The sequence below is a fragment of the Drosophila subpulchrella genome, chromosome 2R (genome assembly GCF_014743375.2).
Source record: "Drosophila subpulchrella strain 33 F10 #4 breed RU33 chromosome 2R, RU_Dsub_v1.1 Primary Assembly, whole genome shotgun sequence".
In the NCBI taxonomy this organism is placed as follows: domain Eukaryota; kingdom Metazoa; phylum Arthropoda; class Insecta; order Diptera; family Drosophilidae; genus Drosophila; species Drosophila subpulchrella.
The window spans coordinates 21,717,707-21,744,374 of NC_050611.1; the positions used below are offsets into that span (position 1 = coordinate 21,717,707).

General features: G+C 48.9%; 6 protein-coding genes across 9 annotated transcripts; 2 read left to right on the forward strand and 4 right to left on the reverse strand.

Annotated features, from left to right (window-relative positions):
* Positions 1-124: 124 nt before the first annotated feature.
* LOC119550728 (troponin C-akin-1 protein) lies at positions 125-1,951 on the reverse strand. The gene is made up of 3 exons (XM_037859631.1): positions 1,769-1,951; positions 623-942; positions 125-558 (listed from the first exon to the last, which is right to left on the reverse strand). The coding sequence occupies exons 1-3, from the start codon at positions 1,781-1,783 to the stop codon at positions 390-392; spliced, it is 504 nt and encodes a 167-aa protein (XP_037715559.1). The 5' UTR covers positions 1,784-1,951; the 3' UTR covers positions 125-389.
* A 1,211-nt stretch (positions 1,952-3,162) lies between these two features.
* On the reverse strand, positions 3,163-16,598 carry LOC119549101 (wnt inhibitory factor 1). Of its 2 annotated transcripts, XM_037856836.1 has the most exons (4): positions 16,362-16,598; positions 4,018-4,862; positions 3,851-3,961; positions 3,163-3,793 (listed from the first exon to the last, which is right to left on the reverse strand). In XM_037856836.1, the coding sequence occupies exons 2-4, from the start codon at positions 4,419-4,421 to the stop codon at positions 3,691-3,693; spliced, it is 618 nt and encodes a 205-aa protein (XP_037712764.1). In that variant the 5' UTR covers positions 4,422-4,862; positions 16,362-16,598; the 3' UTR covers positions 3,163-3,690. The 2 variants fall into 2 exon arrangements, with proteins under 2 accessions (XP_037712764.1, XP_037712763.1); XM_037856835.1 differs by lacking the exon at positions 16,362-16,598 and having other exon boundaries at positions 4,018-6,008.
* Positions 5,995-6,790, forward strand: LOC119549099 (LHFPL tetraspan subfamily member 2 protein). The gene is made up of 3 exons (XM_037856834.1): positions 5,995-6,397; positions 6,447-6,560; positions 6,612-6,790. The coding sequence occupies exons 1-3, from the start codon at positions 5,995-5,997 to the stop codon at positions 6,752-6,754; spliced, it is 660 nt and encodes a 219-aa protein (XP_037712762.1). The 3' UTR covers positions 6,755-6,790.
* On the reverse strand, positions 6,788-8,642 carry LOC119549098 (dnaJ homolog subfamily C member 21). Its single transcript, XM_037856833.1, has 2 exons — positions 7,976-8,642; positions 6,788-7,915 (listed from the first exon to the last, which is right to left on the reverse strand). The coding sequence occupies exons 1-2, from the start codon at positions 8,579-8,581 to the stop codon at positions 6,899-6,901; spliced, it is 1,623 nt and encodes a 540-aa protein (XP_037712761.1). The 5' UTR covers positions 8,582-8,642; the 3' UTR covers positions 6,788-6,898.
* LOC119549097 lies at positions 8,814-16,298 on the forward strand. Of its 3 annotated transcripts, XR_005219383.1 has the most exons (9): positions 8,816-9,657; positions 9,867-10,143; positions 10,202-11,132; positions 11,246-11,801; positions 11,882-12,304; positions 12,361-12,555; positions 12,610-13,286; positions 13,344-15,478; positions 15,578-16,298. XR_005219383.1 is itself a non-coding variant. In XM_037856832.1 (8 exons), exons 2-8 carry the CDS (start codon positions 9,910-9,912, stop codon positions 13,568-13,570), a joined length of 3,240 nt encoding a protein of 1,079 aa, XP_037712760.1. In that variant the 5' UTR covers positions 8,814-9,657; positions 9,867-9,909; the 3' UTR covers positions 13,571-15,531. The 3 variants fall into 3 exon arrangements, 2 of the variants coding, with proteins under 2 accessions (XP_037712760.1, XP_037712759.1); XM_037856832.1 differs by lacking the exon at positions 15,578-16,298 and having other exon boundaries at positions 8,814-9,657; positions 11,885-12,304; positions 13,344-15,531; XM_037856831.1 differs by lacking the exon at positions 15,578-16,298 and having other exon boundaries at positions 13,344-15,531.
* A 4,787-nt stretch (positions 16,599-21,385) lies between the features above and the next one.
* Positions 21,386-26,103, reverse strand: LOC119550057 (dentin sialophosphoprotein). Its single transcript, XM_037858516.1, has 3 exons — positions 25,556-26,103; positions 22,511-22,652; positions 21,386-22,419 (listed from the first exon to the last, which is right to left on the reverse strand). The coding sequence occupies exons 1-3, from the start codon at positions 25,594-25,596 to the stop codon at positions 21,769-21,771; spliced, it is 834 nt and encodes a 277-aa protein (XP_037714444.1). The 5' UTR covers positions 25,597-26,103; the 3' UTR covers positions 21,386-21,768.
* Positions 26,104-26,668: the final 565 nt, after the last annotated feature.

Sequence of the window (26,668 nt, forward strand, 5' to 3'; positions counted from 1 at the left end):
ATTCGCACCGAAACTTGCTTCTGTACACAGCGAGAAATGAAAACAATCGGACGTGGAAAAGTACCAGACATCATGTTCAGTACCTCTATATGGACTTGTTTATGTAAGAGATCCGAACCATGAGTTTCTTTGAATTGCTTCAGTTTATTTGCTTTGTTTGTCGAAAACTATGAAATTACAAGCTACGTTCGCTAAAACCTAAATAATGCGTATGGTACATATCAGTGTATATCATTTGCCAATATATGCGCTATATATCGATCAGTACGTCTGCGTCTGCAGGTACGGTCTAGAAATGCAACTACGGTAACATAAGAACTGTGGCCGCGCTGTCCAGAGCACATCCAATGATCCAATGAAGTGGGATGGGGTGGCAACAGTCTAGATCTTTAGTTCTGGGCCTCGTAGGTGAGGTCGTCCTGGGCCGGATGCTTGTGGGTGCGGCGGTGGCGCATGATGTAGGGGTGGGTGGTGGAGTTCTCGTAGCTGGACAAGTAGCGCAGGCTGAGCAGGTTCTCCGGATACTTCTGCAGTAGGTACACCCAGCAGGGAACGGTTCTGAAAGATACAAAATCCGGTCAGATCAAATCGCTGAGTGACGTCAACTTTGAATATTTCTCACCCCTCGCCCACGCCGATGTTCATGTCGTGCTTCTCGCGCGTGTAGATCTCCTCGCAGTCCTCCAGGTTGTCCAGGGAATTCAGCATGCGGTCGTCCACCTCGTAGATCTCCCCGGTTACGTAATAGCCCACTCCGGGCTTGTTCAACAGGAAGGGAATGTTGTAGCGGGTGGCGATCACCAGCGGCAGCTTCTGGGTGGTGGTGGCCTTGCACCAGAACTTTGCGTACCCGTTGCCGGAGCTGGCCAGGATCGAGTTGCTGGGCTGTCCGTACTTGAGAGCGCCGTAGACGAAAAGCTTGCTCAGGGCGGAGGAGACTTTCTGTGGGAGCGGTGGGTGTGGCGGGGAGGCAGAGAAGTGGGGTTAGGTTAGAGATCTGATAAACAGGTGGTGCATACATATGTAGCTGGTGTCTGATCTATTAATATCAATCGATGGCCTGGCTTATCGCGAATCTAAATATTTTCCACTGGCTAAGCCCCCCGCAACTTCTTGATAAGGCTACACACGCGTCGTTTGCTCATCCGTCGTGATTGTACAGCGTTTATTTATAAGATCTGAGCCGCTTTCTGGGGGAAGATGGGATGGCCCTAACCGGTTTCCTGCATTCACACTTACTTTATAATGGCCAAGTCGGTTATTGTTGCTAATATAGCGTTTTTGGGGCTGTCGTGCGTGTCTCACAAACTGCGCAGCAGCTACGCCTCCAACAGGCATATAAGTACATATGTATTTATATATCGGAGTATGTGCGCGTGATTAGGTGCACAAGTAATTGCTTAAATCGGTCTAATCATTGCATTAAATGGAGAAAACACGCAAAGCTCGTCAGGCGGCCTTTAATCAATGCGGTTGCATCGAAGCATCTTGGCGAGGGCGCTTACATAACCCCTAGAACGGGGGCCAACACACATACATCATACATACGCAAATTGATACTCAAAACTGAATAAAATATCTCCAAGCTTGCCAAATTGCATTGCTTGGACTGGAGCACTCTCTGTTACAAGTCCAGAATGCAGTGCTGGACTACATAGATTTTCCCACGCTTCTTTTTCGGGGATGCCCACTTGCCAAGGACGAAGGATAATGCGTATACATATACGGTGTTTTGTTCCCCGTGTGCCGCACTCCCTATTCTGCTTACCTTTGCTTGGCCCATTTTTCCTGTTTCGTTTGGTTTTTGGTCGAACCGCCTTGCAGGTAATTAAAATTGCAAATTGCTGCAGTCGGCAAAAGAGAAAGAGCTCTTTAGGGATTCAGATGGTGCGCAGGACTGGAGCTCCAGAAAAGATACAACCGCGCCGATGGACAGCAAAACTCCAACTGAAACGCGATGGAGAACCATCGGACACGAGTGCTGCCGCCCGTCGCTGTTCCTTGTTGTTGTTGCTGCTGCCAGGCACAGTGGAACTAGTTTTTTCTTTATTTTCTTGGTCTTGTTCTAGTTGATATGGATTATTTATAATTTTCAAAAATATTATATTAAAAATAAAAATATTATGCGAAAACAAAGATATATATTGGCAAAGCGTATCTGTACACCCATATGGTTTTATACATTATTATGGTTTTGTTGGCTGTCTACTTAAGCGATGATTAACAGTAGGAAACGACTTTTGTAAGAGAGTAATGATTATTATAGTTTAGGAATGCTTAATATAAGGCAATCAAAGGAGAGCCACATTTTGAAGGACCTCTTCGAATTGGAGTGGTGGAACTTATTGAAATGTTAAATTCATTACTAACATAACCTAAATATAATGTTTGTTATACATTTTTTTTACATAAAGAGGTTAAGACTTACATACATCAGCACACCTTTACTTAAATGGATGTGGGATACCATGATTTCTGGAATTTATTTGCACTATAATAATTTATTTCTTAAGGACTTCTCGAACCTAAATATTTACAGTTTTACCACTGTGCGACATCGCCAACGCCAAGAGGCCCGCCTCCCATAAAACAAAAACAAATATAAGAAAAGCACGCCACACGCGCAAAGCTAAAAATGCCGCCTCTGCTGCCGTGGACTGCGCTGCCTTTCTTTGCTCTAGCTATCTTAGAAATACCCTCTAGGCGGGGTGTGGGTCAGTTGAAATACCCCAGTTTTGATAGGCCCCGCAAACATAAATACTTTAGAATTCAGGGCTTATCGGAGAAAAAAGCAGCTGATCAGTTGAGGGGACTTTTGTAAGCAAACATACATTTTTGAACCCCTGCTTGAGACCCCTTGTATTCCAGGCGACGCCTCTGGAGAACACGTACGCATGTCTTTGACAAGCTCTTGTTTCTCTGACGATCTGGTGCCGATCGGATACTGCATACATATATAATTTATTCAATTTTATAACGACGGGCCTTCCATGTGTTCGATCTGCTATAAACTTATAAACAATAACAAAGCCACTTTGTAAATCGGCGTGGTAGGAGCGGCAACAACAAAACCAGTTGACACATTCTCTTCGGTGCGCTCTCTTAATTTTTCCCTGCAAAGGTGAGGTGGGGCACTTCAGTTTCCGGAAGTCATTGAGGCTAATCATATTTACCATATTATTATAAATTTATTTATTTAAAAAAGAAGACTCAAGATTAAAATATAATCAAGCTAATGGGTTCCGGGCAGTTTAAAATATATAAATTTATTTCCGATTATAAAAATGTTTACTGTCATATATTCGTAGTTTTTTCTCAATTTTAAGCGTTAATTTGGAACTTAAAAAATACTTTGACATTTCAACCGGTAAAGTTAATGGAAGAAATTTGGTATACCGATTTTTATTGTGGTCTAGGCATGTTATAATAGTCTGAAGTTTAAGATATGTACTTATTTCTAAGCTGATATCAAAACTTTTTGAAGTTTGTTTGCGTTAAATTAGTTGTTTTAAATTTGAATAAAACATTAATAGTAATGCTTTTTTTGTCAGTCTCTATTTAAGTCTAATCTAGTCTAGTCTATTTTTAAAATAAATATGAATTAAACCTATAACATCATTTACAATGCTAGGGGGTTCTACCGGATAACGTCAACGAGACTTGAAACAGCTTGCAGCTGACTTCCTAAGGTCAATAGTCCCTGGAACAGATGCCATTGTGGGAATAATGGTCGTGCTTGTGCCGGCAGGCGCACAAGTTGGGAGCGAAGCAGTAGGCTTGGGGTCCGCAATTGCTGAGGGAAAATTCTGGGGTTAGACTGCGTAAATAAGAAGTGGACAATCCAACTCACTGATCACAGATTGGCATGCATTGCTGTCCGTGGAGCAAGCTCGCCCTTAACTCGTAGCCCTGGGCACAGATGCACTGACCGTCGGAGGAGCAGGTGCCATGAGTGCAACGTCTGCGAAAGACCCAGGATATATACCTTCAAACTCCACTCACAAGGATTCAACTTACCCGAGACAGAGGTCCAGCAGTCGGGCAGCCCTGTGGCGGCACTTTCGGGACAGGGGATCGAAGTAGTGGGTTCTGTCCTTGCGGCACACACAAAGATCTGGAGCAGCACAGTAGCCACCCGCTTCCGTGCATCCGGGCAGGCACTCTGCGGCACAAACCACTCCGTCCGGGTTTCCCGACAGATACTGATCGGCACACGGACAGGGTCCGTCCTCGAAACAGACGCGATCCCGACAAACGATGTTGCAGCGCCTTACGCACTGGTGGGTGTTGACCACTAGCATTTCGTAGTCGGAACAGAGCGGCGGAGGATCGTTGATCTCCCAATAGCCGTAATCGTAGTAGTAGTGGCCCTTTGCCACTGCCCACAGCAGCAGCTGGAGGAAGATCATCCGGAGTGGCATCTTGGTCGCCGCAAAGTGATCTGTCCAACGGATTCTGTTCCGGCAACGAGAGTGAGAGTGAAAGTGCCCTCCGCAGGCGGAGCAATTTGTGTGCGGATCCCATTACTGCCTCGGTCACGATCGCTGTGTACAAACAAAGTGCGGATGACGCAATGGCCTCCAGCGGACGGCCAACTGATAACCGCTCGACCGGAGATCGTCTCGATCGGAATTACACATGATCAGAGCATTTGCATCGTTCGAGTGGGTCCCACGGAGCATTACTCACTCGATCGCGGGGTGGAGGCGAGAGTGGCGTTTTGGTGGGGAGTTGTCTGATCGAATCCAACTCGAACGTGTGTGCAGAGAGCCAGGGAGAGCACTTTGGGGACTGATTCTGGAATGTCTGGATTTCCACGCTCTCAATTTTGCCGCGACGGCGCCCACATCTGCATGTCCACACTGGAAAAGTTTTAACAAAGATACATTTTACATAAATTTTCAAACTTTCTTAACGTCTGGTAGATTAAAATATGAAGCTTCATGTGTTGGAAATTAAAAAGATTGGACTGCAGTTGATAGAACCCAGTATGAATCAAGAGAGCTAAGAATTTGAATATGTATATGAGTCATCCTAATCCTTTTTTATAAAATATTCTGATAGTAGGGAACAGTAAAAACAACTTTCGGGTTTTGAGTGCCACTTTATAAAACTTACATACTTACATATTTTGAAAGACTATGATGATATCCCACGGCAAAAATAAATTGGGATTGTGAATTTATATTAGAAAATATTACATTTATATTAAATTGGTTAATTAAATATAGAATCACCTTAAATAATAAAAAAATATTTTTATTAGATAGTGCTTGCATTATTGGATCTTTCCCAATAAGACAACGATGTGAAGTTCCGCCGAACCGTTTCTTCCAGTGCTGCAAATGGGGCCTGGCTCCGTCTGGAGTGCAGCTGGCTTTAATGGGGCCCCATTCATTCAGTCGGTCGGTGTCGACGAGAGTTGACGGAGTAGGGAAACACGACGACGCCTGCGCAGCGGAAGTCTAGATCCAGAGATCCAGAGTGTGGCACAAAGTTGCCAAATAGCCGCTTGGGGGATTAGCGAAAACGCCATCGAGGCAGAGTTCTTTCTTCGCGCGTCTCTCTTTCTTCGCTTCGACATCAGCCACGAATTGAGTTCTTGACCGAACCGCGTACCGGGCGGTCTACCGCTTCGCCCTCGCCCTCCCCCAATCCCCCCAACCACCCTCTGCGCGCGTGTGAGTGGGGTGAATAACATAAAACAGACGGCAGAAGGCAAGCGCATAACAGCGAACGGCGAAAGCATAAAATAAACAATTCCATTTCGGGCTGGTCAGCTGGGAGGAAGTTCTGTTCTGGCCCCCGCGCTGCTGGTGGTGGCGAGTGGTGCGGCGGTGGTGGTGGGTGATTGTGGAGTGGGTGTGGGATGTGCGTGCCCAGACAAAGCCGAAGCGCTTAGAGTCTATTATCTATCCGGCAAGTGCTGACGCGTTGCGACCGCCCGAGGTCGATCGCTGAATCTGTGAAATCCAGCGAATCTCTAGCTTCAAAATGTGCTACGTTATCATCACCAGCGCCAGTCTGGCATGGTTCCTTTGCTCCTTGGTGGCGAACATGCTTTTTGCCGTGGCCCTGGTCACGCCCAAGTGGCTGGTGGGCCCCACCCAAAACCTCCATTCCAGCTCCAGCCCGCATCGCCAATCCTCGGTGGGCATATACACGCGCTGCAAGGTGATGCAAGACGGGGGGTTCCACTGCGGCCGCTTCGACCTGGACGGACTGGCCACGGATAGCAGCGTTTATCCCCCCGAATGGAAGGCGGCCATGTTCTTCGTCTCGCTGGGATTCAGCCTGATGTCGCTTACTGTGCTGCTAACCCTGCTCACCTGCTGCCGCCAATCGGCCTTCGGCAAGAGTATCCACAACATGACGGCCTGCGCCCAGGTGGTGGCAGGTAAGAACCCATCACATAACACAGGAGTCGATTGAGATTTCCTTTCCAGGAATAAGTGTGATGTTAGCTTTGTTCCTGCATCCGATGGGCTGGGGTGCTGGCCGAGTTCAACGTCTGTGCGGTCTGGATGCGGAACCCTTTTACCCCGCCGACTGCAGCATAGGTAATTGACACGAATTCATCGTTGAAGCAAACTAACCCTATCCCCCCACAGGAATCTCGTTTTACTGCGGAGGCATCGGGGTAGTCCTTACATTCGCCGCCGCAGGCATTAGCCTCAAGGCCGAGACCTCCAATATGCGCTCCCACGTCCGTCGACGCGTGGAAACGGGCAGCAAACTGGTCTGCATTCCGTAGCTGCCTCCGGACACAATAAGCACAATCTCCGACTTAGAGCGAGCATACTTAACTTCATTCTTGAATTAACTTTAGCATTAGCATAAATAAACTTTTAACTTTTCTACAGTATGGATACAGATGACGCTGGGTTCTCCTTCGGATCTACTTGTTGCGCTTTCCCTTGGCTTTGCCAGGAGGCTTTCCCTCGACGTCTGGTTTGGCCTTGGGTATATATACGCCATGGTTTGTCTTCTTTAGGTGGGCAAAAAGCTTATTCTTAGAGTCAAAGACAAGCCTACAGGTGACGCAAGTGTGTTGCGGCTTGGTCGGGTCGAGATCTTCATCTCCGCTTCTTGGAGTCGCTTTGGCCTCTTTTGGGATGGATTCCGAAGCAGATTGCTCTGCGGGCTTTACCTTGCTCGCCGCCGACTTTTTGCTTTTACTCTTTTTGGCTGCCTTCTTGCCTTTACTCCAGTCTTCGTCTTCTGATTCGCTCTTGGTTGCCTTCAGCTCTATGGGTTCGTCTGGGCCATCGCTGACTTCCTCTTGCGCTGGCTTGGCAGCTGACTTCCTTGACTTTTTGTTCTTTTTGCTGCGCTTGCTCAGCGCAGATTCCTCTTCGCTCAGTGCCTCTTCACCGGATAACTGATCGTCAGCGATTTGGAACTCCTCCAGGTCCTCCTCTACGCCAATCAAACTATCTTCGTGGGATGCGTCGTTGAAAGCCTCCTCCTCCTCCTCCATTTCCTGGCACAGTCGTTCGACATTTTCCTTGTGCTTTTTGCTCTCCTCGTGATTGGCCCGCGCCTTGGCGTTTTTAAATGTCTTGTTACACGCCACGCAGTACAGATCGTCCACATATTCCACTTCGAATTTCTCGGCTTCCGGATCACCTTCGTTGTCAGAGTCCTCGCCGTCCTCTTCGTCCTCGTCTTCATCCGTGAACTCGTCCGACTCACTGCCGTACTGCTGTTCTAACTGCTTCAGCTGCTCCTCGTAGCCCTCGTTAAAGACTTTATTTTCCCTGACGGCAGCCAGTTCCTCCTGGCGCTTTCTCAGCTGCTCCTTGCGCTTCTCCTCCTGCTTTAATCGATTGGCCTCGGCGCGTTCCTCGAGCACGCGCCGGTATGCCTGAACTCTGCGATCACGCTTCCTCACAAAGTTTACCAGGTTCCGAACCTAATCGAGAGTTTAGAAGAGGATTAGATGACATTTTCCCAAAAGTTTTGAGTTCCTTACCTCTTCGTTCCGCTCCTTGCGCGCAGCCTGGACGATCTTCTTCATCTCTTTTTCCACCTTGCGCAGGATGAAGCGCTCCTTAATCTCGCGCACGTCGTACGGGCACAGCCACTCGTAGGTTTTGCGTGTGCTGTAGGCCTGCCAGAAGGCGTAGAAAGGACCCACCACCTCCTCATAGCTGCTGTTCGCGTGGCCGAAGTCCGGTGCCATCCCCAGCCGGTCGTCCTCGTCCATGAACTCAATGTCCTCCGCGGCGATCTGGACGAAGACCTCCGTGTACACGCGATAGAAGCCCTGCTCGTCATCGCCGTAGCCCTTGTAGCAGGAGCTGGTGAAGTACTGGAACACGTCCAGGCTGTTCTCCGTGTACTCGGAGTTCTTGCCGCGCAGGATCTGCTCGCGGTGGTTGTCGTACCAGGAGCGTTCTTGCGGGTCGGAGAGCACTTCGTACGCCTGCTGGATCAGCTGGAAGCGATCCTTGGCCTCCGCCAGCCGGTCGGGGTTCTTGTCCGGGTGCCAGCGCAGGGCCATTTTGCGGTACGCGGTCTTGATGTCCCCATCGTTGGCGTCCCTTTGGAGCTCGAGCTCCTCGTAGTAGCAGCGCATGTTTTCTTTTCAACAAATAATTTAGTGGGGTTGCCAGACCAGAAAGGAAGTAAGGGACAGCACAGCTGGTGCTCACAAATGCGTTGTGCCGCCAGTGTTGCATAGTGCCAGGGGATAACTTAAATTTCCAATTAAACAGCTTACTTTTGGGCTAAAAGCCGAAAATCTTTAGATTTAGCGGGAAAATAACTATCAGAATGGCTGCCAAGTCGTATTTTGCCAGGAATCGGTAATGTAACGGCAAGTGGAACATCCTAACATCCTGGCAATCCTAAGTAACTGCGCATTCCGTCATTAGCTTTTTTCCCTTCAACGCGACAGGACGTTTTTCCTTCCGTGTCCGCGCATCCTTGGTTCACTGAATTCTGCCGCACGCTTTTCTCGCCACCACCGAAACTTATACATCGCATACCCATACACAGCCGCTGAAAAGAAAAAGTTTAAACCCGAGTTCCAGTGAAAAAGAACAGTTTTCAATAACGGGACTTGCAGTCTTTCCCGGAAGGGCACTGAGCTTCTTTCCTTATAATTTGCGAGAACATTTTCACATAATTTGCATGGAAAACAAATGTACATAAGCGACTGGAAGAAGCTCGAATTTGCCAATCAGCCGCAACAATACAAGAAAAGTGCCAAAATATCGTAAAGCATGTGAGTCTTCGACGAAAGGAAAATAGCTGGACATAAAATTTACAGTTACGTGGGATTTACAACCGAGAACAGTTACACACAGACAACCCCACTGGCCCACCCACACACACACTCGCAAGAAGTTACTGCGATAGGGGCGGGGAAAGGGGAGTGGAGTCCTTGAAGCATCTCGGCTTACGAACAACCCCCAACAACATTGGGTGCGTCGGTACTCGGCCTGAACGTAACGGGAAACGGCAAAAAATAACCGTCAACAAAAAACAAACAAACACAAACACAGGAAGCCGACAGAGTCCGTGTGTGTGTTCTGGTGTAGATTTACCGTTGCCCTTTCATCTGCGGCAAGAGTGTGTGTGGGCGCCACAATAAAAGGAGGCGCAAAGGATATTATGAGGCCGACGTTGTCTGCCGCATTTGCGAATAAGGTAATTTCGCATAAAATGCCAGCACAGCCCCTGCCATCCCCCACACAAACTATTGAAAATGTGACCCTGCTGAAACGCTGTTCGGCTTTTGTGCCCCCATAAATGGATTTCCTTATCAGCGCAAAGTGGTCCCTGGAGGCCGCTTGGCTCCATCTCCATTGTTGCAGCTGAATTGCAACCAGATAGCTTAATGACCTCTTCTCTTTCAGCAACTACCATCCGTCCACTTTGGTTAAGACTAGGGATACCACTATGTTTGGATCCAAGCTGCGCTCCTGGATGGAGACGCACATCGTGCGTCCCCGTAAGAAGGGCAGCAAGCACAAGCAGGCGGTCTCGGAAGCGGGCAGTTCCTGCTCCGGGAAGAAGGCGGGCACCCTGCCGCCGCAGGGAAGCAACTTGACCAGTCCGGTCCTGACCAGCAGCGGGAGCCACAGCATCGCCAGTCCGGTGCGGAGGCGCGAGGTCTCGCCAATCCAGTGCCACGTAAGTGCTTTTACACAGGGGAGATTGCCAACTGCTTACGTTTTTCATATTTCCGTAGCCACCCAGTCGGCGATATGGCTGGCAATCCCCAGACGAAGACTCATACGTCATAACTTCGCCCAAGTCGGACAATCTGCTATACGCTCCGCACTGCTATCAGCCCCACCAGCCGCTGCAGCAGCCTTCGCACCACCTTAGTGTGCCCAATAGCAAGGATAACTCCTGTGCCGAGAAGTCGCCCATCAGGGTAAACTGCTCCTCGTCCTCCATATCGTCGTTGTCCTGGTCAACAGGCTCCAAGGAACCCTCTTCTGGCAAGCAAGCCACTTTTAGGGAGCAGGCCATAAATGGGGAATACCACATCCCACCAGAGGAGGAGGCGGAGTACGAGGAGGTGGGCGCTCTGTTGCTCCGGCCTCCGGCCCCCATTGCGGAACAGCAGCGTCCACAGTCCGAGAACTTGAGCGCCATGCGGCTTATCTACGAGGAGGAGCCCAGGCAGAGCAGCAACCATGTCCGATACGGGCGCCTGCTTCCCTCCAAGCTGGCGCAGGCTCAGCTTGGCGAGTCTCTGGACAATTTGACAGCTACGCCTCCAGTCCCACCCGCTCCACCTTCCGGTTCGCGTATGCGAACTCCCCGCGGAATGCAGCGCAGCAACTTTATGCCAGGACCTAGGCCCCACAGCTTGCCCTCGCCAGAGAGCGCCTACTCCACGGGCTACTCCACAGATGGCACATCGCCGTGCGCCGCCAGCAACTACAATCCGCCCGAGTACTACATCAACATGCGCTCGGGAACCCACTACTTCCCCAAGAGCGTAAATTCGCTGGCCATCGAGGCAAAGCGCTACAAGTTCGGCCTAAACCGCATTGAGGAGATGTCGCCCATGGATCCGCTGCCTAAGAGCAACTTCGCAAGTGCCAATCATGGCCTGGAGTCGTCGCCCAGTCCGCTGGCAGTGCGGCAGCAGCCCAAGCTTTTTGAATGTGAGTGTCGGTGCTGTTAACCCGCCTTCTGGCAAACTGAGCAATTAACCCATTTAGAGTCTCGACTTGACTGAAGTAGCATCCCACTCTGCTTGTTTCTCCCTCTTTTGCAGCTCCTTCGCCGAGACAGCGCTGTCGCATAAGAACAAATCCATGGTACAACACGGGAGAGCACTTACCAGCCTCCTCGGGCCCCACGCGCCTGGATCTGGATGCCACCAGCACCACCTCCACGACCTCGTCGGGCATTAAGTCAAGCAATGAGCTGGAAGTTCCGGCGGCCAAAACAACAGCAAACAAAGCAGGAAAGGCAGCCGCTCATACTGCCAACCCCAACAGCCGAGGCACTCCTAGCAAGTCTGCCAAAGTGGCAGGTGTGGACACTGTTGAGGGTGGGTCTGGTGGTGCACCTGGTTCAGGGGTCGCTTACGAGTCCGAGGGCTCTTCGACGTCGACTGAAGTGGAAAATCTGCATGCCCCACACACCATAAAGCGTCGTCACATGGAGCAAGCGGAGACGACAACAACTTCAGCGCCTGTGGCTGCTGGCGGTGGAGCTGGAGCTACCACCATCTCCTTCGTGCTCAGTGATGACGAGGCCACACTCAACGAGATGATTGGGAAGTTTGACGAGAGCTACATCTACGAAAAGGAGACTGACATACTAAGGTGAGCTGCAGTCCTCCACTGCTCGCCAAGTCATGTTAAGTGGGCTCCTCATTCCACTTCCATTTCCATTCGTATTTCAGCAGCGACTCGGATATTACTGACTGCTGTGCCTCGGAGCTGGATACTGGACAGGATGCGGGTGATGAGTGTGACACGGACGAGCTTTTGGATATTGACTTTATAGACACTTCTTCCATGCAAGAGGTGGTAATCGATCGCCAGGACCTTTCGCGCAATCTGGGCAGCTGCCACTACTATTCGAATCAACCGATTAGCCCGATAATGAAGCGGAAGGCTTCAACCCGCTCCCGCCGCAAAAGCGGTCAAGAGACAGGAGAAAGCTCCCAACAGCGTCGTCGCAAGCGGTTCCTTAAGACCCGCAAGAAGAGCTGCGAAAACCGCGAAAAGCTCCCTTCGTCGCCACTCCGTGAGCCTCGCGGAACCCGAAGTGTGGGAGGTACGCCCGTCTGTTTACGCCGTAATCTACTGAGTGCACGGGAGAGGTAGAAGACAATATTTTACATTTATTGTACAGTATTATAAAGAATTTTACATGCAGGATCTACAAGACTTCCCCTCTCTCAAACCGCTCTAATTCGCTGATCTTTGGCAGCAGCAATGAGAAGAACACACTCACAATCGCAGAAAGCGAAAAGGCTCTTCTCAAGGCAGACTTAGAGGCTGATATGAAGTACAAGCAGCTCATCATGGAGGCAGAGTCTTTGCTGGAGTCTATGAAGAACAGCTTACAGAGGTGCAAAACGCCTTTTTCTTTTTCCACTTGATTTCACTAATAAATTACTTACAGTATTCCCAGAGACACTCCCGTCGCCAGTCCGAGGCGCTTAAATCCCTTGGCCAATAAGCGCGTGGAGATGCTCAAGAACAGTGAGGTGGACTCAAAAAAACAAGCGCCACCTCAAAATCCTCCTCCACTAGAGCATGAACTAGCCGCAGCTATTAATAAACGCATAGAGATGCTAAAGTTTGAGACTACGTCTGCTTCCTCGCCACCAAACAGTCCCAAACTTGGGCGTTGCAGTCCTCGCAAGACGCACCTGACCAACTTCATGAATCAAAATGCGCCGCCAGAGCTGCCGCCCCGCAAGATAAACGGCAACACTCCCACTGCTCCACTCTCGCCGCAGCTTCAGCTAAATGGCAGGCGCCTCCAGGAGAGTCCAAAGGGCAAGAGGCGCACTATGATGGTAACATCCACGACCACGACAACGGTGATCAGCTTTAACGGCAGTGATTCTGAGATGGAGAGCATTGCTGTGGAGGATATTGGCAATCACAACTACTTGCCACAGCAGCAGTCGAACACGAAAATCAAGATGGATGTCCAAACACAGCATAAATTGAGTGCGGAGTCACAGATTAACAACAACTTTTATTGCCCACATAGCGAGCCCTTGAAGCGAAAGGTCTACAAGGGAAGCTCCTCCTTCGAGCGCATAAAGAAGAACTTCGACATGGAATTGGGTAAGTCATTTGATGTTCGCTTATTGGTGACCCCTTTACGTTACGAATAAAATACAGATGCGAACGGACGGAGCAAGTCGAATGAGCGTTCGCAAATTAAACTTACGGCCTCCGTGTCGGCCAAGAGCTCTATGCAAGACGTGACCGTTGACGAGGCCAAGGGCCAGGCAATGGGCGGTAGCGACCGCAAGCAGCAGCTTATACTTAACACCATCGTCGATTTGAAGCGCAGCTTGGAGCATCAGAGTCACCAGTTGAGTGGCCTAAATGGTGAACAGAACTGAGTGAACTAACTAATAGGGCTAATATCATCATCATTATACTTCACCATGCATTATCTAGACAGTAACTAGTTCACTAAGACCTAAGCTAACAGTCCAACCGAATCCCTCAGACTAGACACTGAAACTGAGCGCAATAACTTTCTAACTGATAAGAGAAGACGATTATTTACACGTATGGTATGATACTCAATGGGCGTAATAGGAACGATGGACTGTTATGGAAAGTTATTACGAAAAATTTGTAGCATGTAGCAAATTGTTTTTGATGGAGTTTTACAAACGTATACATAACCGAAATGATTTCTGTATGAAGTATTTCAAGTTTGATCTTTAGTTTAAAAATGTTTTTTGATATACTCGTATCATCCATTTTAGTTAAAGCATATCGAAACTGTTCTATACTGACATTCTGTTTATATTTATCGTTTAGGTTTGTTTTTTTAATTCGATAAGTACTTGTTTTTATGGAAATCCTAACGTTATATTTTATATTTGTTTGAGAAACGTCAAGCTGGAAACGTGTTTAGAACACTAGTTCCTTGACAAGTTCTGTTTAACTATCCTACCAACTCATACTATCCAAACTTAGCTTGAATACGTTGATATTAGTCACTATAAAAAACTACATAAGTCAATAACTGGTAATATTCCTTAGTTACTTATCGAGCGTTTGTGGGTGCGTTAATGTGAAAAAATATCCTTAATTATTAATGCATATCCCACATGAACCTCGCCTACAATTAGAGAGCTCATCTTATCGCTAGACTTGGTAGAACATTTCACTTAATCAGCATTATCACAAAAGTATTCAGATGTAGTTATTTAAGTAAATTGTATTACGATCCATCCAAACGAAAATTGTTTAGCCAAATTGTTTGTAGACCAATGAAAGGAAAAGACATTGTTTTACTGTTTTGTTTCCTCAGTTAAGAAGATGAGGAGGATTGTGTTTTTATGCTAGACATTGGATAATCCTAACCAAAATCGAGTTATATTTCAATTGGTCTCACCATGAATTTATAATATGTTGTATTGGCAAAAATTATAATGATTTCCAATTGGGGGTAAATTGGTTGTAATTTGGATTAATCGACTTGTGAAATTATGAATTATGTATTGTGTTGTGTATCCACTTAATATGCATATAGACGCTGTAGAACCTACACAAAGAATACATAATCTAAGTAATACTGTAACGTGATAATAAACTTAATGAAAACCCCAAGACCAAAATCAAACGAGATCCGAATCAAAGGGGATCGACGGTGTAGTAAGTATAAAGTAGTTACATGTAGCTTAACAGTTATGTTTGTGGTTTTTGTTTCACACATGTGTGCACTTTGTAGCTTTGCGTACTTGTTTCTCATTGAAATTAAAATTGCAATTAGTTTTCGTTTTCGCTTACGTACTAGTGCCTGCTTATAGTGCAGGAGGGGTAGTGGTCGGGTATGTTGTGTTAAATTTACTTAATTAGTTTCACCCGCGACGCGACACTTGAACATCGAACACCAGGCACCAAGCACTGACCGCTGGCCCCGCAAGGCGAAAGACGCACGCCGCGAAATCAAGACATCGAACTCGATATTTTGAACTTTAAATGGGCTGCTAATGCGTAGTTCCACCCAGCCCACTGTGACGACTCGGACCTGCAGCTGTCATGGTAATTTATGCGCCCTAGATTCCAAATATTCAGTTGGATTTCCTATTCCGATTAAAGCGACCTTAAGACAATCCGACGAGCTTTTGATAAGACGATTTACAAACCGCAACTTAGGAGAGACTGCATCAGATTCACTCCCATGACGGGGATAAGCATCCGTTGGGGATGGGCTAAACCCGGTACCACGAGTGGTATGAGTGATATTCGTTGTTGCTGAATACCCATTATCCTATCAGACGACGACACATGTAATTATCGAACCCATGTACTTTAAACGTCAATAAAGGACCAATATTTTGAATCGCCTTCTATCTTAATTGCCTCTCCGCTTTCGATCACGATGCCAGTCATGGTGGAATTTCCAGAGACGCCGATCCGAACCCCGTTTCTTGTCATCTCGTTCGTTATTATGTCTGGCTGTAAAAATAAACCCACACCGTTCTAAAAATCCCCAGAAGAGCATCGACAATGGAAAATTAGCAGACAGATCATGGACTGGTCGTCCGAGCCTCCGCCGCTGCTAATTATGCAAATGGGGACCGAGGAAGGGAGCGGGCTGGAAGAGGAACGGCTGCCTGCCTGCCCGCTGGAATACCAATTGACCGGGCCACGCTTGAAACATCAAATCAGCATTAAGTGGGCAAAAAACGTGGCTCGAAAGAGCGGCCATAAAATGGCTGGTGGCCCAGTGAAGGAGGCGCGACCTGCTCTGGCTGCGTTGGAGATGTGCCCTATATGGCCAAACTGGTTCGGCTTCCACGCTCTGGAGGAGGCGGAATGCAACCCGAATGGCAGGGGCCGGTCCCCTAGATGCATACCTCTGCTTTGCTTTGTTTTGCTTATTGGGGACGACGGGTACTTATCCAAAGAATGCTGCAAATTAAAGGAAGTCGAAAAAACTTAATAATTCGAACACTTCAACTATTTTAAAAAAATAAACAGAGGAATGGATAACAGCTAGAATATATAAAACGCGATCTAAATAAGGGAGTACAGTTCGTATTCTTATATATTATCCTATGACTATTTAAACTAGATCTTAATACGAAAAATAAATAAAAGCAAAGTATAAAAAATAATGTGTACTGAATACCCCTTTCTCCGCCGAAAAACATGCCCAAAAGTACTTACACTTTTAAGCAACAAGGGGATTTCCGGTTAGGGTATTGCTGAATGCGACTCCGAGTTCCCCCGACCTGCGGCTGTAGTGCAGCTTTCGATCTCATCTCGAGCGATTAGCGCGCCGAAAGCTTTGCGGAGGGGGCTAAGTTGTTGTCGTTTTTGTTAGCCGTCGTGTTGACTGTTGTGCGTTGTTGCTGCTTTTTAACGTCTTTGTCGATTATTGTTATTATTATTGAGATTCTTGTTGTTGTTTCGCTGTTGACGCTTTGGGTTTTGGCCGTAAAATGTTGCTTTAGTGTTGGCTCGGTGCGCTGGCGCAGTCGCGGCCTCTGCCGCAGTCGCAGTGGCTGGGGCAGCGCAGTCGCGTCGCCGCAACCGCTGTTTTTAGCCATGAAGGTCATACCCAGGTGTGTGGCATTCAGATTCACCTGAGCCCGGGCCGAGCCCGACTCTGAGTCCAAAACAGAAAACGAATCCGAGTCGGGCCAAGCCGAGCTGCGGCTGCGCTTGCGCTCAGCTCCAAACAGGTGCGCGGGGTGGTGAGGGGAGGGGCACGTTGTTGTTTTGGCAGTTATGAAACTAGTCCAATGACTCGCCGACCGTTTGTGTATGTGTGAGCCAAGTCCGAGCTTTTGCCCGTGCCTCCTCTTCTTGTAAGCATGTAATTACTCACACTGGTGCACAGGGCGTATGAGCGATCTGCGGTAGGGGTCTTTTGGCCCGTTCTCAATGTTGCGTCAGCCACTTTTTCAGAATTTCGCAACATGGGACAAATGTGCGCAATAGCAAACCAATTTACGCCTGGATCGGAGAGGGAGGTGGTTGTGGCAGATGGGGATGAGGAGTCGCAAAAACCGAGCTGACAAAGGAAATTAGCCCCGTCATGCGGCAGTGTGCAAAAATTGGCTCAGTCTGCTGCGTAGCTGATTGTCCGGTTCTGACTTCCAGCTTCCATCGGGCACTTCGGGGGTTTCCAACTGGCTCTGACCTGATCTGATCTGATAGACACCCTTCTGACGAACAGGTCACAGTTGGCTGCTAAAAATGACACCCACCTCAACGGTAGCCACCCATAGTACACACAGATCAAAAATAAACAAAATGCCATGGAATGATACAATTTTATATTTTTATACGAAGCTTCTTAAGTCAGAAACGGAAATGCTAATATCAAACCGATCATGGTGCCATATCATATTTTATCTGTGTAGAACGCCCCCACCTCTCCTTAACCTGTTCCTGGTTGTACATATCTTGGTGGCTCCAAGTGCCTCCGTTACGAAAAGCCCCTGACGTCACGGCAGCTCTTCGAACTTGGCCCACCTTTCGCGAGTGTGAGTTCCCCTTTATTGTGTGGAGTGGGTCAAGCTAATTAATTTCGAGGGTGCTCAATTAGCGCTCGCTCCCATTTAGCCGGAGATCAAGTTGATCGCTGGACTTTGAGAGGCTGTCGGTGGGTGCATCCCACCGGGTATTGGATATCTAATGTCGCATTTCGCGCATTGGGAAGCAACCTCCGCAGAATGTTCGTGAATGAATATCTTTGGCGTGATTTAGCGCTCTCTGTAATGTCTACCGTGTGAGCCCGTCAAGCGCGGCTCTGGCCATGTGTGAGTGTGGAATTTCGAGTTTTTGGACTTTGTACCAGTGGCTAGCCATGAACCGACTTCGCCGAGCTGGCCGCCAACGCGGTCCGGGCCCCGCCAATCCCCGCGAGATCGTGAGCGCCGTTTGCTGTTTGCGCTTGGCTATTCATCTATTGCGGCTCGCAGATGGGCCGTGGATGGGCGTGTGGACGGGGCTCTAATTATTCAGCAATGTGACGTACCTGCTGACAGCATAATGCGGAATTCTATTCTATAAGTCGGGCCCCGATTTGGCTCCATAACCCCATCCCATTCCCATCCATAACGATCGACCGATCGGCGGCCATATCGAGACCAGCATCCGCGAATGGAATCAGGAAGTCGGCTACTGGGGAGGCGGCCCTAACGGAAATTACGCGTTATTAGCTAATCCAGTCGGAGTTCAATTCGATGGCGACTCGTTAAGGTTCCAGCCAAGATCTTTTGGCTTCCGCCTGCGTACTACGTATGTACAATGTACATATGTACGTCGATCTGGGGTCAAACGGAAGTGTTTTTCGATACTTTCGGACCCCTCATGCTAATCTCCGCTGGAGCTGGTCGGAGTGCCGTTATTAATTAATTTCTCGTTTCGATTTGCATGGCGAGTTATTTTCGGATCGCGGCAGCGGCACGTGATAAAATTTGATTCCGACTTTGTTTCTACGGCAGCTGCGATTAGTGCAGCTCAATGCTGAAGAACAGCAGCTCCAGCCTTGGCCACTTGGAATCGGACCTTGGGCAGCTCCAAAGTGCTTGACCAGTTACAAGCGGCCCAAACTGCTGACTCACGCCGACTCCGACTTTCTTTTGTCGCCGCTGGGTTATGCTAATTCTGGGCGACTGGAACTGGAACTGGAGGGGAGGGGGGCAGGGAACTGGAGACGATTCTTCTCCGCTCAAGGTTCAGATGCTGCCGGACCGGGCGGGGTCAATAAACGGAAGCGAAACAACGCAGCATAGCCGGAGTATCGATATTCGCAGAGTTATGATACTTCCGTCTATCACCGCCTCTGTGCGGGGTTAAGGCGAGCAGATAGCCAACAACAAGCGGAAGACAAGCCGAAAGCGAGCTAGAACCGTAAACAAGTTTTGGCTCACAGCAGCCGAAATCTCAGCCAATCCACCGGGCCAAAACAAATGTACAAAAAATAAACTGAGACTGAGACTGGCGCAGTTTGCAAATGGCTTGGCCACCCGCCCCTCGGCTCCTCCACTTGCGATGCGGAAGCCTTAGCAGGGCGCTAATTGATTGCCCGAGGGGAGAAGAACCTTCCAGCAAAAGAAATCCCCCAGAATCACAGACGGATTCGGTTCCATTCGACTCAGTGGGCCAGGAGGAGGAAGACCCTGGAAACCGCTCAAGTGGAGTCTGCCGATAAGCACGAAACAAGTTCATGGCTTCCATGAGACTGGTCGCAATTCTCGTCACCAAGATGATAAGGCCACGTCCAAGAGCACCACCGAAATAGAAAACAGAAATAAACGCTAGCCAGCCGTCAAGTGGCCGCGGCGGAGAGCGCAATTAACTTGGCCCAGATACATACTTACCAGAATGGCCTGACATTCTAAAAGCAGATTACACATCGCAGTTAGCCGAAGCATAATCTGAACTCGGAATTCAGATTGAGACCGATAGAGAGCATACACTACTACTTCGCATGTTGTTTGCAATTGAAGCGCCCTGCGGCAAGTGTTGATATAGCTCTTGATTCCGGGCACGGGTCCAAGAACTCGACTGCCACCGATTCCGTGGTCCTCCCCCGCCCTGAACTTGAGCGGAGAGTAGATATGGCCATGAGTCAGACGCATGATCGACAGTATTTCACGGCCACATATTATGAATCGGCCGGGCGGGGAATTATTTTGTAATTGGAGGAATGGGAATTCTTTGCCTTAAGCACTTTATCTATGCGGAGATAAGGTTGCCTCATAGGCTTCACCCAAAAGTGATTCGAGGGAAAGTTTTCCCTCTCCCCGAGCTGCGCCTAATCAATTTAGCAGAGGAATAAAACCAGTGACTCTCAAGATGCGGCACGCGTTTGCTTTCATTATTTCACCGGGAAGTGAGATTAGATAGGGAAGTTTCCGATTCGGATTGAAAAGTTCAGATTTGCAGAACACCGTGGTCGCAATAATCGGATATATGTTGCCGTAAATATAGGTATATTTATCGGGTCATTGTTTTTATGTAGGATTAGATAAAGAAGAATTTCTCTTTAAATGGGTGAGCAATACATAAAAGATAGCATTTCTAAATGAAAAGTAATGGTCACGTTGATCAGATATAGATATATACATATCCAAGTGCGTCAAATAATAAATAAAAAGATAAAGGTGAGTTAACGTTTAGAAAGGACAGGAGGAGCAATTTTTATCTGATTTGACCCAAGATTAGATAAAGGTACTTTCGTACACGTATCTATAATAACTTTTTTATATCGGAAGCAAGATATGGTTGACTTTTTACAGTAAAAAGGCAGTCACCTAACTTGTACTCTGTACAAAGACCCAATTACTTGGTATTCACTGTAATCTAAATAGCTCGTTTACAATGGCCATTGCCACCTTTCAACCGTTCGACTCGACCAAACCAACCGGCCTTTGTACCCATCACACGAGCCACAACTCAAATTTAGCTCCGTTGGCACTTTCTTTATCGTTGGCAAGCCCAAAAAGGGGGACAGAAGAGGGGTGACCAGAACGAGACACAAAAAACGAGCAGGTTGGATATATTTTCTAAGTAAAATTTATTTATTGTGTATAAATAATTCTCTTTTAGCTCTCGCACAAGCGCTATTATCGTTAGTAATTTTACAGTTTGCTCTACGGTCTTCGATGCCGAACCAGTGACATGCAGAAGACCCTCCGGGTGACATTCGGTGGGGTCTGGGAAGACCATGATGACCATCGCCATCCCCATCCCACTCCCGCTGTATCCACTGGATGTCGCTGGCCGGCTGCGAAGAGGAAATCAAACGAAACATAACGGCACAAATAGTTGGCTTAAACAATTACAATAACAATTGTGGAATATATAAATTTGCATACAGGCTAAAATTGAAGTGGGATGGGTCATCTCCGCTCGCCTCCGCTCCCACTTCACTCGTGTTCGTATTCGTAATTTAGTTAGAAATTAGATTTCTTGTACTTGTTGAACATTGTTTGCTTTAGTGTTGCTTCTGCAGTTCCCATAGCTATCTAACCAATATATATACGAAAACCAAATTGTACAGAACGAGGGATATATGGGTTGGGGCCACAGCTGCGCTACGGAGAAAAATTTTGACTTAGGCGCAGTGGGGCCCCAACGGATACAGAAGGAATGATCGGGACTGATGTGATTGGCTTCTGTTTTTTTTCATTTCGGTTCCCCTTAAAACCCATAAGAGAGATACAACGAAGAAGTTAAAATTTTTACAATAGAACGTTTGTTGATTTGTTGCTTTAGGCGCTGCTTTATCCACTACTATAACTACCAGTTATTTATCATCCTCAGTTATACATTTATACAATCCTCATGCACACATACGATCCTCATATGTCTTACTTAGCACCCCCTCAAGTTACATATACATAATCATATACATAGATATAGATATACAGATACAGATATAGTTAAAGTTAAAGAAAGACCTCACACTTGCTGCACTTGATACTTATGAGTGTGAAGACCCGCCCGCGACTATAATATGAAGTTAACCCCGCCCAGCTCGAAAGGAAGTGAAAGTGTAGGTGTAGGAATAGGAGGCGTAGGAGAAGAGGGTCGAGAAGGCGTTGAGTTGGCCGTCCTAGACGGGCCCAATATCACTTTGGTATCTGGCGGTCAGGTAGTTGGCCGCCTCTGTCATTTGTTCCAGGCACTGGTACAGACCGTTCAGATGCCTCCGGCAGCGCTGCGCCAGCTCCGTGGCCTTGTCCCCGGAGCCCTGCTTCGACTTGGCAACGTCCACGATGTCGCTGCCGTCGGTGCTCTGGGCGTGGTCGCTCTTGTTGCCGTCCGACTCCAGTCCCGAGTCGTTCTCCTGCGAGATGTCCGAGTCCGAGTCGCTCATGTTGCTCACCGAGTTGGTGGACATCATCGAGGCGGTGGAGGTGCGGCGCACATGGCCCTTCACGCTGCCCGTGGCACTTGTGCTTGGGCTGCCGCTGGACTCAGTCTTGCTCTCGCTGGGATTGCAATTCGAAGTGGGGTTGGGACTGGCGTTGAGCTGCTCCTGGGGGTGTTGCTCATCGTCCTCCTGGTTGGCGGTCCAGAGCAGGTCCTTTTTGAGCGAGTTCAGCATGTTGTACAGATTGAACAGCTCGGAGGCGCTGAGGAAATCTTGCACATTCTTCGAGTGCGCCGCCCCCCGCTTTCCGTGGGCACTGGAGCTCTGTGTCAGCTGGTTGGCGGTTGAGTCCTTGCCGGTGGCTGGGATGATGTCAGTGCTGTCGCCGATCTGCGGATGAGCCAAGTGGAGGGGGAGGAGTGAGTTCGGTTGCGATTTAGGGGCTGGCCAGATGAAGGAGGCTGGGGGGTCATGTACCAACCTGTCGATCCATGAGCCTGCATGGCACCAGTATGGTGTCGTCCATAATGTTGACAGTCTTTACAAACTTCTCCATCACATTGACGATGCTGTCTTTGGAGAACTGCTGCTCATCGTGACGGGCTATGCGGCGCAGGCAGTTCCTGAAAAAGCAGAACAATCGAAAGATGAGCTTGGGCCCACAAACAGTAAACCAGTAGAGCGTGTGCAGGGGAACCAGTTTGGACAATAGACAGATGTGATTGGGGACCAGTCGCTGGAGAACGGCCAGCGTCGTTAAGTCTGCCGCGATCCGACTTCCGCCACTCGAAACCTTCTTTCTTCGATGCTCGCGGCTGGGGATGGGTGCGCCTTGCCGCTGGCCAACGTGGCGGATGATAGATATGAATTGGTTTCTATGCAAATCAGATATTCGCTGGCGTTGTCGCAAATTCGATTTGTATAAAATGGAAAACCTGTTGTGCCTTTGTACCTGACAGTGCTCGTGTGGCTCTTAAAAAACAAAAAGCCCAGACGGACGGACAGAAAGATTTCTATTTTCGGTTTGCGAAGCCAATTTAACCCGTCCACGTGCTGTCGAGGGGCAGACGGCGGTGGGGGTGGGGAGGGCAAAGCCCCGGCTTTGCTCACCAGATCCCAAGTAATGGTTATACAATCCTAGCCGGTCCAATTAACTTTAATTTCACTAAAAGATCGCGTAACATCGTTGGGTCAAGCCCCATAAACTGGGCCCCAGCCATTAACCCGCCGGAGATGGGGAACTAGTCTCCGGTATCTGGAGCTGTAGCGGCCAAAGCCTAGAGGCGGCTTCGCTTATCGCCGCCAGACGGTTCCCAGACGCAGCTGGAGTTGCGTATCTCGCGGGCCTCCCGTTTGCCACAGAGATTGCCCAGCCCAAAACGTGGCCAGCCAGTGCGGGGCCGCGTGATCGGATCGTAGCTAGTTGACAGAACGAGCGCCGAGCGCACTGATAAATTTAGTTCTAGTGAATGCGCCATTTAAAGACCTCTACCCTACACTTCTACAGCGCTCCGCCCGCCCCCGCGGCCCTGGCGAGCAAACTTAGACAATCTAGATATCGATGGCTGAAGTGTAACGCGGGCAGGCCGGGGTGGGGGTGGCCACGCGAGCGCTGCGTGCTCCGTGCCTCGAGCTCCGCTGACCGACATCGCCCCACTGGGGCTAGAACCAGAACCAGATCTAGATCTAGCTGCGCGGCAGACGGGTGTCAAGGTTTTTTCCTCTGGCACGGCCAGACGTCGTGGACGGCGACGGAGGATTCCCAGCCACTCGGTGACTAATTAAGCTAATTGCGTTGGATTCCAATCGTGGAAACCGGCGTAGGAATGCGAAAACAATTACCATCTTATCAACGTTTTCCGCTCTCGGACGCTCGGCCATAATAGATTGCTTGATTGCTGTCTCATGAATCTCTGAATAATCACCTCAATTTAATTTCAATTATAGCCATTTGTTGGTGCTCCCCTGACCGCGACCCTGCCTTGGGAAAGGTGGTTCTAATCAGGCGCCGCTCTAAAGCTGGCCACGCGCCAGGCCCACTCATCAATGGACGCTGTCGAGCCAGCAGTTCTTCCCATCGATCTCCTCCCGAACCGCTCCCGAGAACCCTAAACGCCGGCGGTTCGGTTGGGGAACACGCCACACGCTGCCAGCCAATTGGAGGGCTCGCACACCTGCTGACTGCTCCCCAATCCGACCCGCTCCTCCGCTCCCGAGGTGGGAATTGGGCTAAGCCCGGCCAGCGTCACGCGGCATGCGCGAAAGGAAGGGCGGAGAAAGGGGCAGGGAAAGGGGAGGCTGAAGTACGGCATACAACGCCGAAATCAGGCGACTTTTTCATTGAGCGGCAGCTGCGGGCGGCAGGGGGTGGCGGGTATCGGGTACTGGGTGGGTGGTGGTGAGCTGGGCTGGCTTCATGTGGCAGCCTCTCTCTTTCGGTTCGCTCTCTTCAGCCCGTGCGATTTCTCTTCGCTGCCGTGTGGCGTGATGTTGCCAGAAACTGTACGATGTACATTGTACAGCGTACGTATGCGATGACCAACTGAGAGTCGCCTCCGTCAGCTGAGCAAGATGAATGAATCGCTGGCGATGCTCTGCCCTGCTCCCGCTGCCCCCACTGCCTCCGCCGCCATGTTTTGTGGTATTTCTCGTATTTGCAATGTTGGGCAATGGCATATACATACGAATACGCAGTCTTTGAACCGAATTGACCAATATTTGGTTGGCGTTGGCTGCGCTTCGACCTCCAGCATAATCGATATTTGATACGCCCGCAAATTAGATATTCTACCTACTCGGTGGCCGGGTTTGTTTGGCCTCCGGCTGTGGGCTTTGGGCTCTGGCCAGTGGCGGCCGCAGCCGTAAGTTGCCGTTCAAGGCGACACCTGCCTCAAAAAGTGACACACTGCTGGCGAGTGCGAGGTGAATCAGATAGTTCTCTGGGACTTGAGCGGCCCAAGGAGGTCGGATGGTATAGTTAGCCGATGAGTAATGGCTATTACCGATAACTGACGAACTAGTGTCAGTCGGCCAGGGGGAAGTGCGATGTAGATAGTGCCTTATCGCTCATCCCAAAGCTGGGCCCCTGATTTGCCTCTGCTGGCTCACTCGAAACATTTAGGCAAACAAACAGGGAAAAAACGCCAACATATTTCTGTATAGGTGTACAATATATAGCCGATTGTGTCATATTAGCGCTGGCTTGGTTTTTTCTTTCGTGTTTGAATTGGCCGTCCCTCCGTCCACCGTCCACCGAAAAATCGTACGATAAATTTCTTGTATCTCGTTTTTCGTTTTTCGTTCCGTCGGTGTCGGTGCAAACGAATCGAAAGAGAAAACGCACGCGGGGTGCGGTTGGTTTGGACTCAGTTTGAGAGGAGAGTGTAGAGTGAGTCGACAGAAGAGAGCAGAGCGCCTGAGGTGGGGCGAGGGCAGGGGCGGATCGGGCCCCGGGGGGATCAATTTAGCATCACTTTAGGCAAATTGAACTTAAACGCTTCAACTAGCGCACTCGGATTCAACTCACCGACTTGTCTCCAGCTTGGTGAGGTCTGTGTATCCGCTCATGATGGCTCTGTATCTTCTGTGTTTTCCGGATGATGTGTACTGCTGACACAATTGATTGGGGAATTTTCTTTGCTTTCGGCCGCACCAACACTCGCGCACTTTCACTCGCGTTCGGAATCGGAATATTCCTGGCTGGGATTATGAAATCTCCACAGGTGATTTGATTTGACTTGGTTTGGCTGAGTTCAGTTGAGTTCGCTCGAGTTCAGTTGCAGTAGTAGTGGGTCTGGATCTGGATCTGAATCTGGACTGGAGTAGCTGCTGGCCCGGCGGAACTCTGACTAGTGCGCTGTCTCTTAAGAAGTCGCGGCTGTTTTATGCCAAAAATTTGCATGCACGCACCGAGCTTGATAAGACCACGACTTTGGCCGTCGGTCTCGTCCGATCCAATTAAAATACGTAGGAATTCTAAACAGTCTGCACGCGCACCTCACCGATTCGATTTGCTTTAATTTCAATTTTAATTGAATGCGACGAGCACAGCACCGCGCCAACGAGAGATTTTCCAAAAATTACAGAGAGGGAGCGCCGCGGGTTGCTTTTATAGTGTGCGAGTCGCGCCAGGGCTACGACGCTCCGATAGACCCAGTGTTGCCCTTTTAGCAATTTTCCCACCAGGTCTAGCGGGATACATTTTCAAATTTTGGCTAGCGGGACTTGTTTCTGAATATTATCTGATATTTTGTGTTTTTGTGCTTAGGCCCAAGCTTCTTAAGCATCAGCTTTCTCCCCTTGACTGGGTTACAGTTTTTGCATTGTACCATATTTGAATAAAGGATGAACTTTATTATGATTTTAAAAAGAAAGTGTTGAGTCAAACAAGTATCACTGGAAATCTGATATTAGGTAGCATATCACTAGTGATTTGATCAGCAACGAAAGATAGATAGTGGAGCACGTGCTGGTTCCGGCTCTTGATTGTCGGTAAAGGGAGTGGGTTTCCAATTTGATCCACAACTCTACCTGCTCGCATATGTATATACAACGATCCTATTTAAATTCACGTGCGAATCTGGATTGGGGCTTATTCCAAAGGGATCTTATAGAGAATGGAGAATGGGGTATAGAGGGA

Bases quoted from the DNA above. Each gene is read 5' to 3' on its own strand.
- LOC119550728 (XM_037859631.1), bottom strand. The intron at 559-622 runs GTGAGAAATATT...TGTATCTTTCAG, and splicing joins AACATCGGCGTGGGCGAGGG to AACCGTTCCCTGCTGGGTGT.
- LOC119549101 (XM_037856836.1), bottom strand. From the start codon at position 4,421: ATGCCACTCCGGATGATCTTCCTCCAGCTGCTGCTGTGGGCAGTGGCA. The intron at 3,962-4,017 runs GTAAGTTGAATC...GGTCTTTCGCAG, and splicing joins CTGCTGGACCTCTGTCTCGG to ACGTTGCACTCATGGCACCT. The intron at 3,794-3,850 runs GTGAGTTGGATT...ATTTTCCCTCAG, and splicing joins TGCATGCCAATCTGTGATCA to CAATTGCGGACCCCAAGCCT.
- LOC119549099 (XM_037856834.1), top strand. From the start codon at position 5,995: ATGTGCTACGTTATCATCACCAGCGCCAGTCTGGCATGGTTCCTTTGC. The intron at 6,398-6,446 runs GTAAGAACCCAT...TTTCCTTTCCAG, and splicing joins CTGCGCCCAGGTGGTGGCAG to GAATAAGTGTGATGTTAGCT. The intron at 6,561-6,611 runs GTAATTGACACG...ATCCCCCCACAG, and splicing joins CCCCGCCGACTGCAGCATAG to GAATCTCGTTTTACTGCGGA.
- LOC119549098 (XM_037856833.1), bottom strand. From the start codon at position 8,581: ATGCGCTGCTACTACGAGGAGCTCGAGCTCCAAAGGGACGCCAACGAT. The intron at 7,916-7,975 runs GTAAGGAACTCA...ACTCTCGATTAG, and splicing joins GCAAGGAGCGGAACGAAGAG to GTTCGGAACCTGGTAAACTT.
- LOC119549097 (XM_037856831.1), top strand. From the start codon at position 9,910: ATGTTTGGATCCAAGCTGCGCTCCTGGATGGAGACGCACATCGTGCGT. The intron at 11,133-11,245 runs GTGAGTGTCGGT...CCTCTTTTGCAG, and splicing joins GCAGCCCAAGCTTTTTGAAT to CTCCTTCGCCGAGACAGCGC. The intron at 12,305-12,360 runs GTAGAAGACAAT...TTTTACATGCAG, and splicing joins CTACTGAGTGCACGGGAGAG to GATCTACAAGACTTCCCCTC.
- LOC119550057 (XM_037858516.1), bottom strand. From the start codon at position 25,596: ATGAGCGGATACACAGACCTCACCAAGCTGGAGACAAGTCG. The intron at 22,653-25,555 runs GTGAGTTGAATC...CTGCTTTTTCAG, and splicing joins ACCAAGCTGGAGACAAGTCG to GAACTGCCTGCGCCGCATAG. The intron at 22,420-22,510 runs GTTGGTACATGA...GCTCATCCGCAG, and splicing joins GCAGGCTCATGGATCGACAG to ATCGGCGACAGCACTGACAT.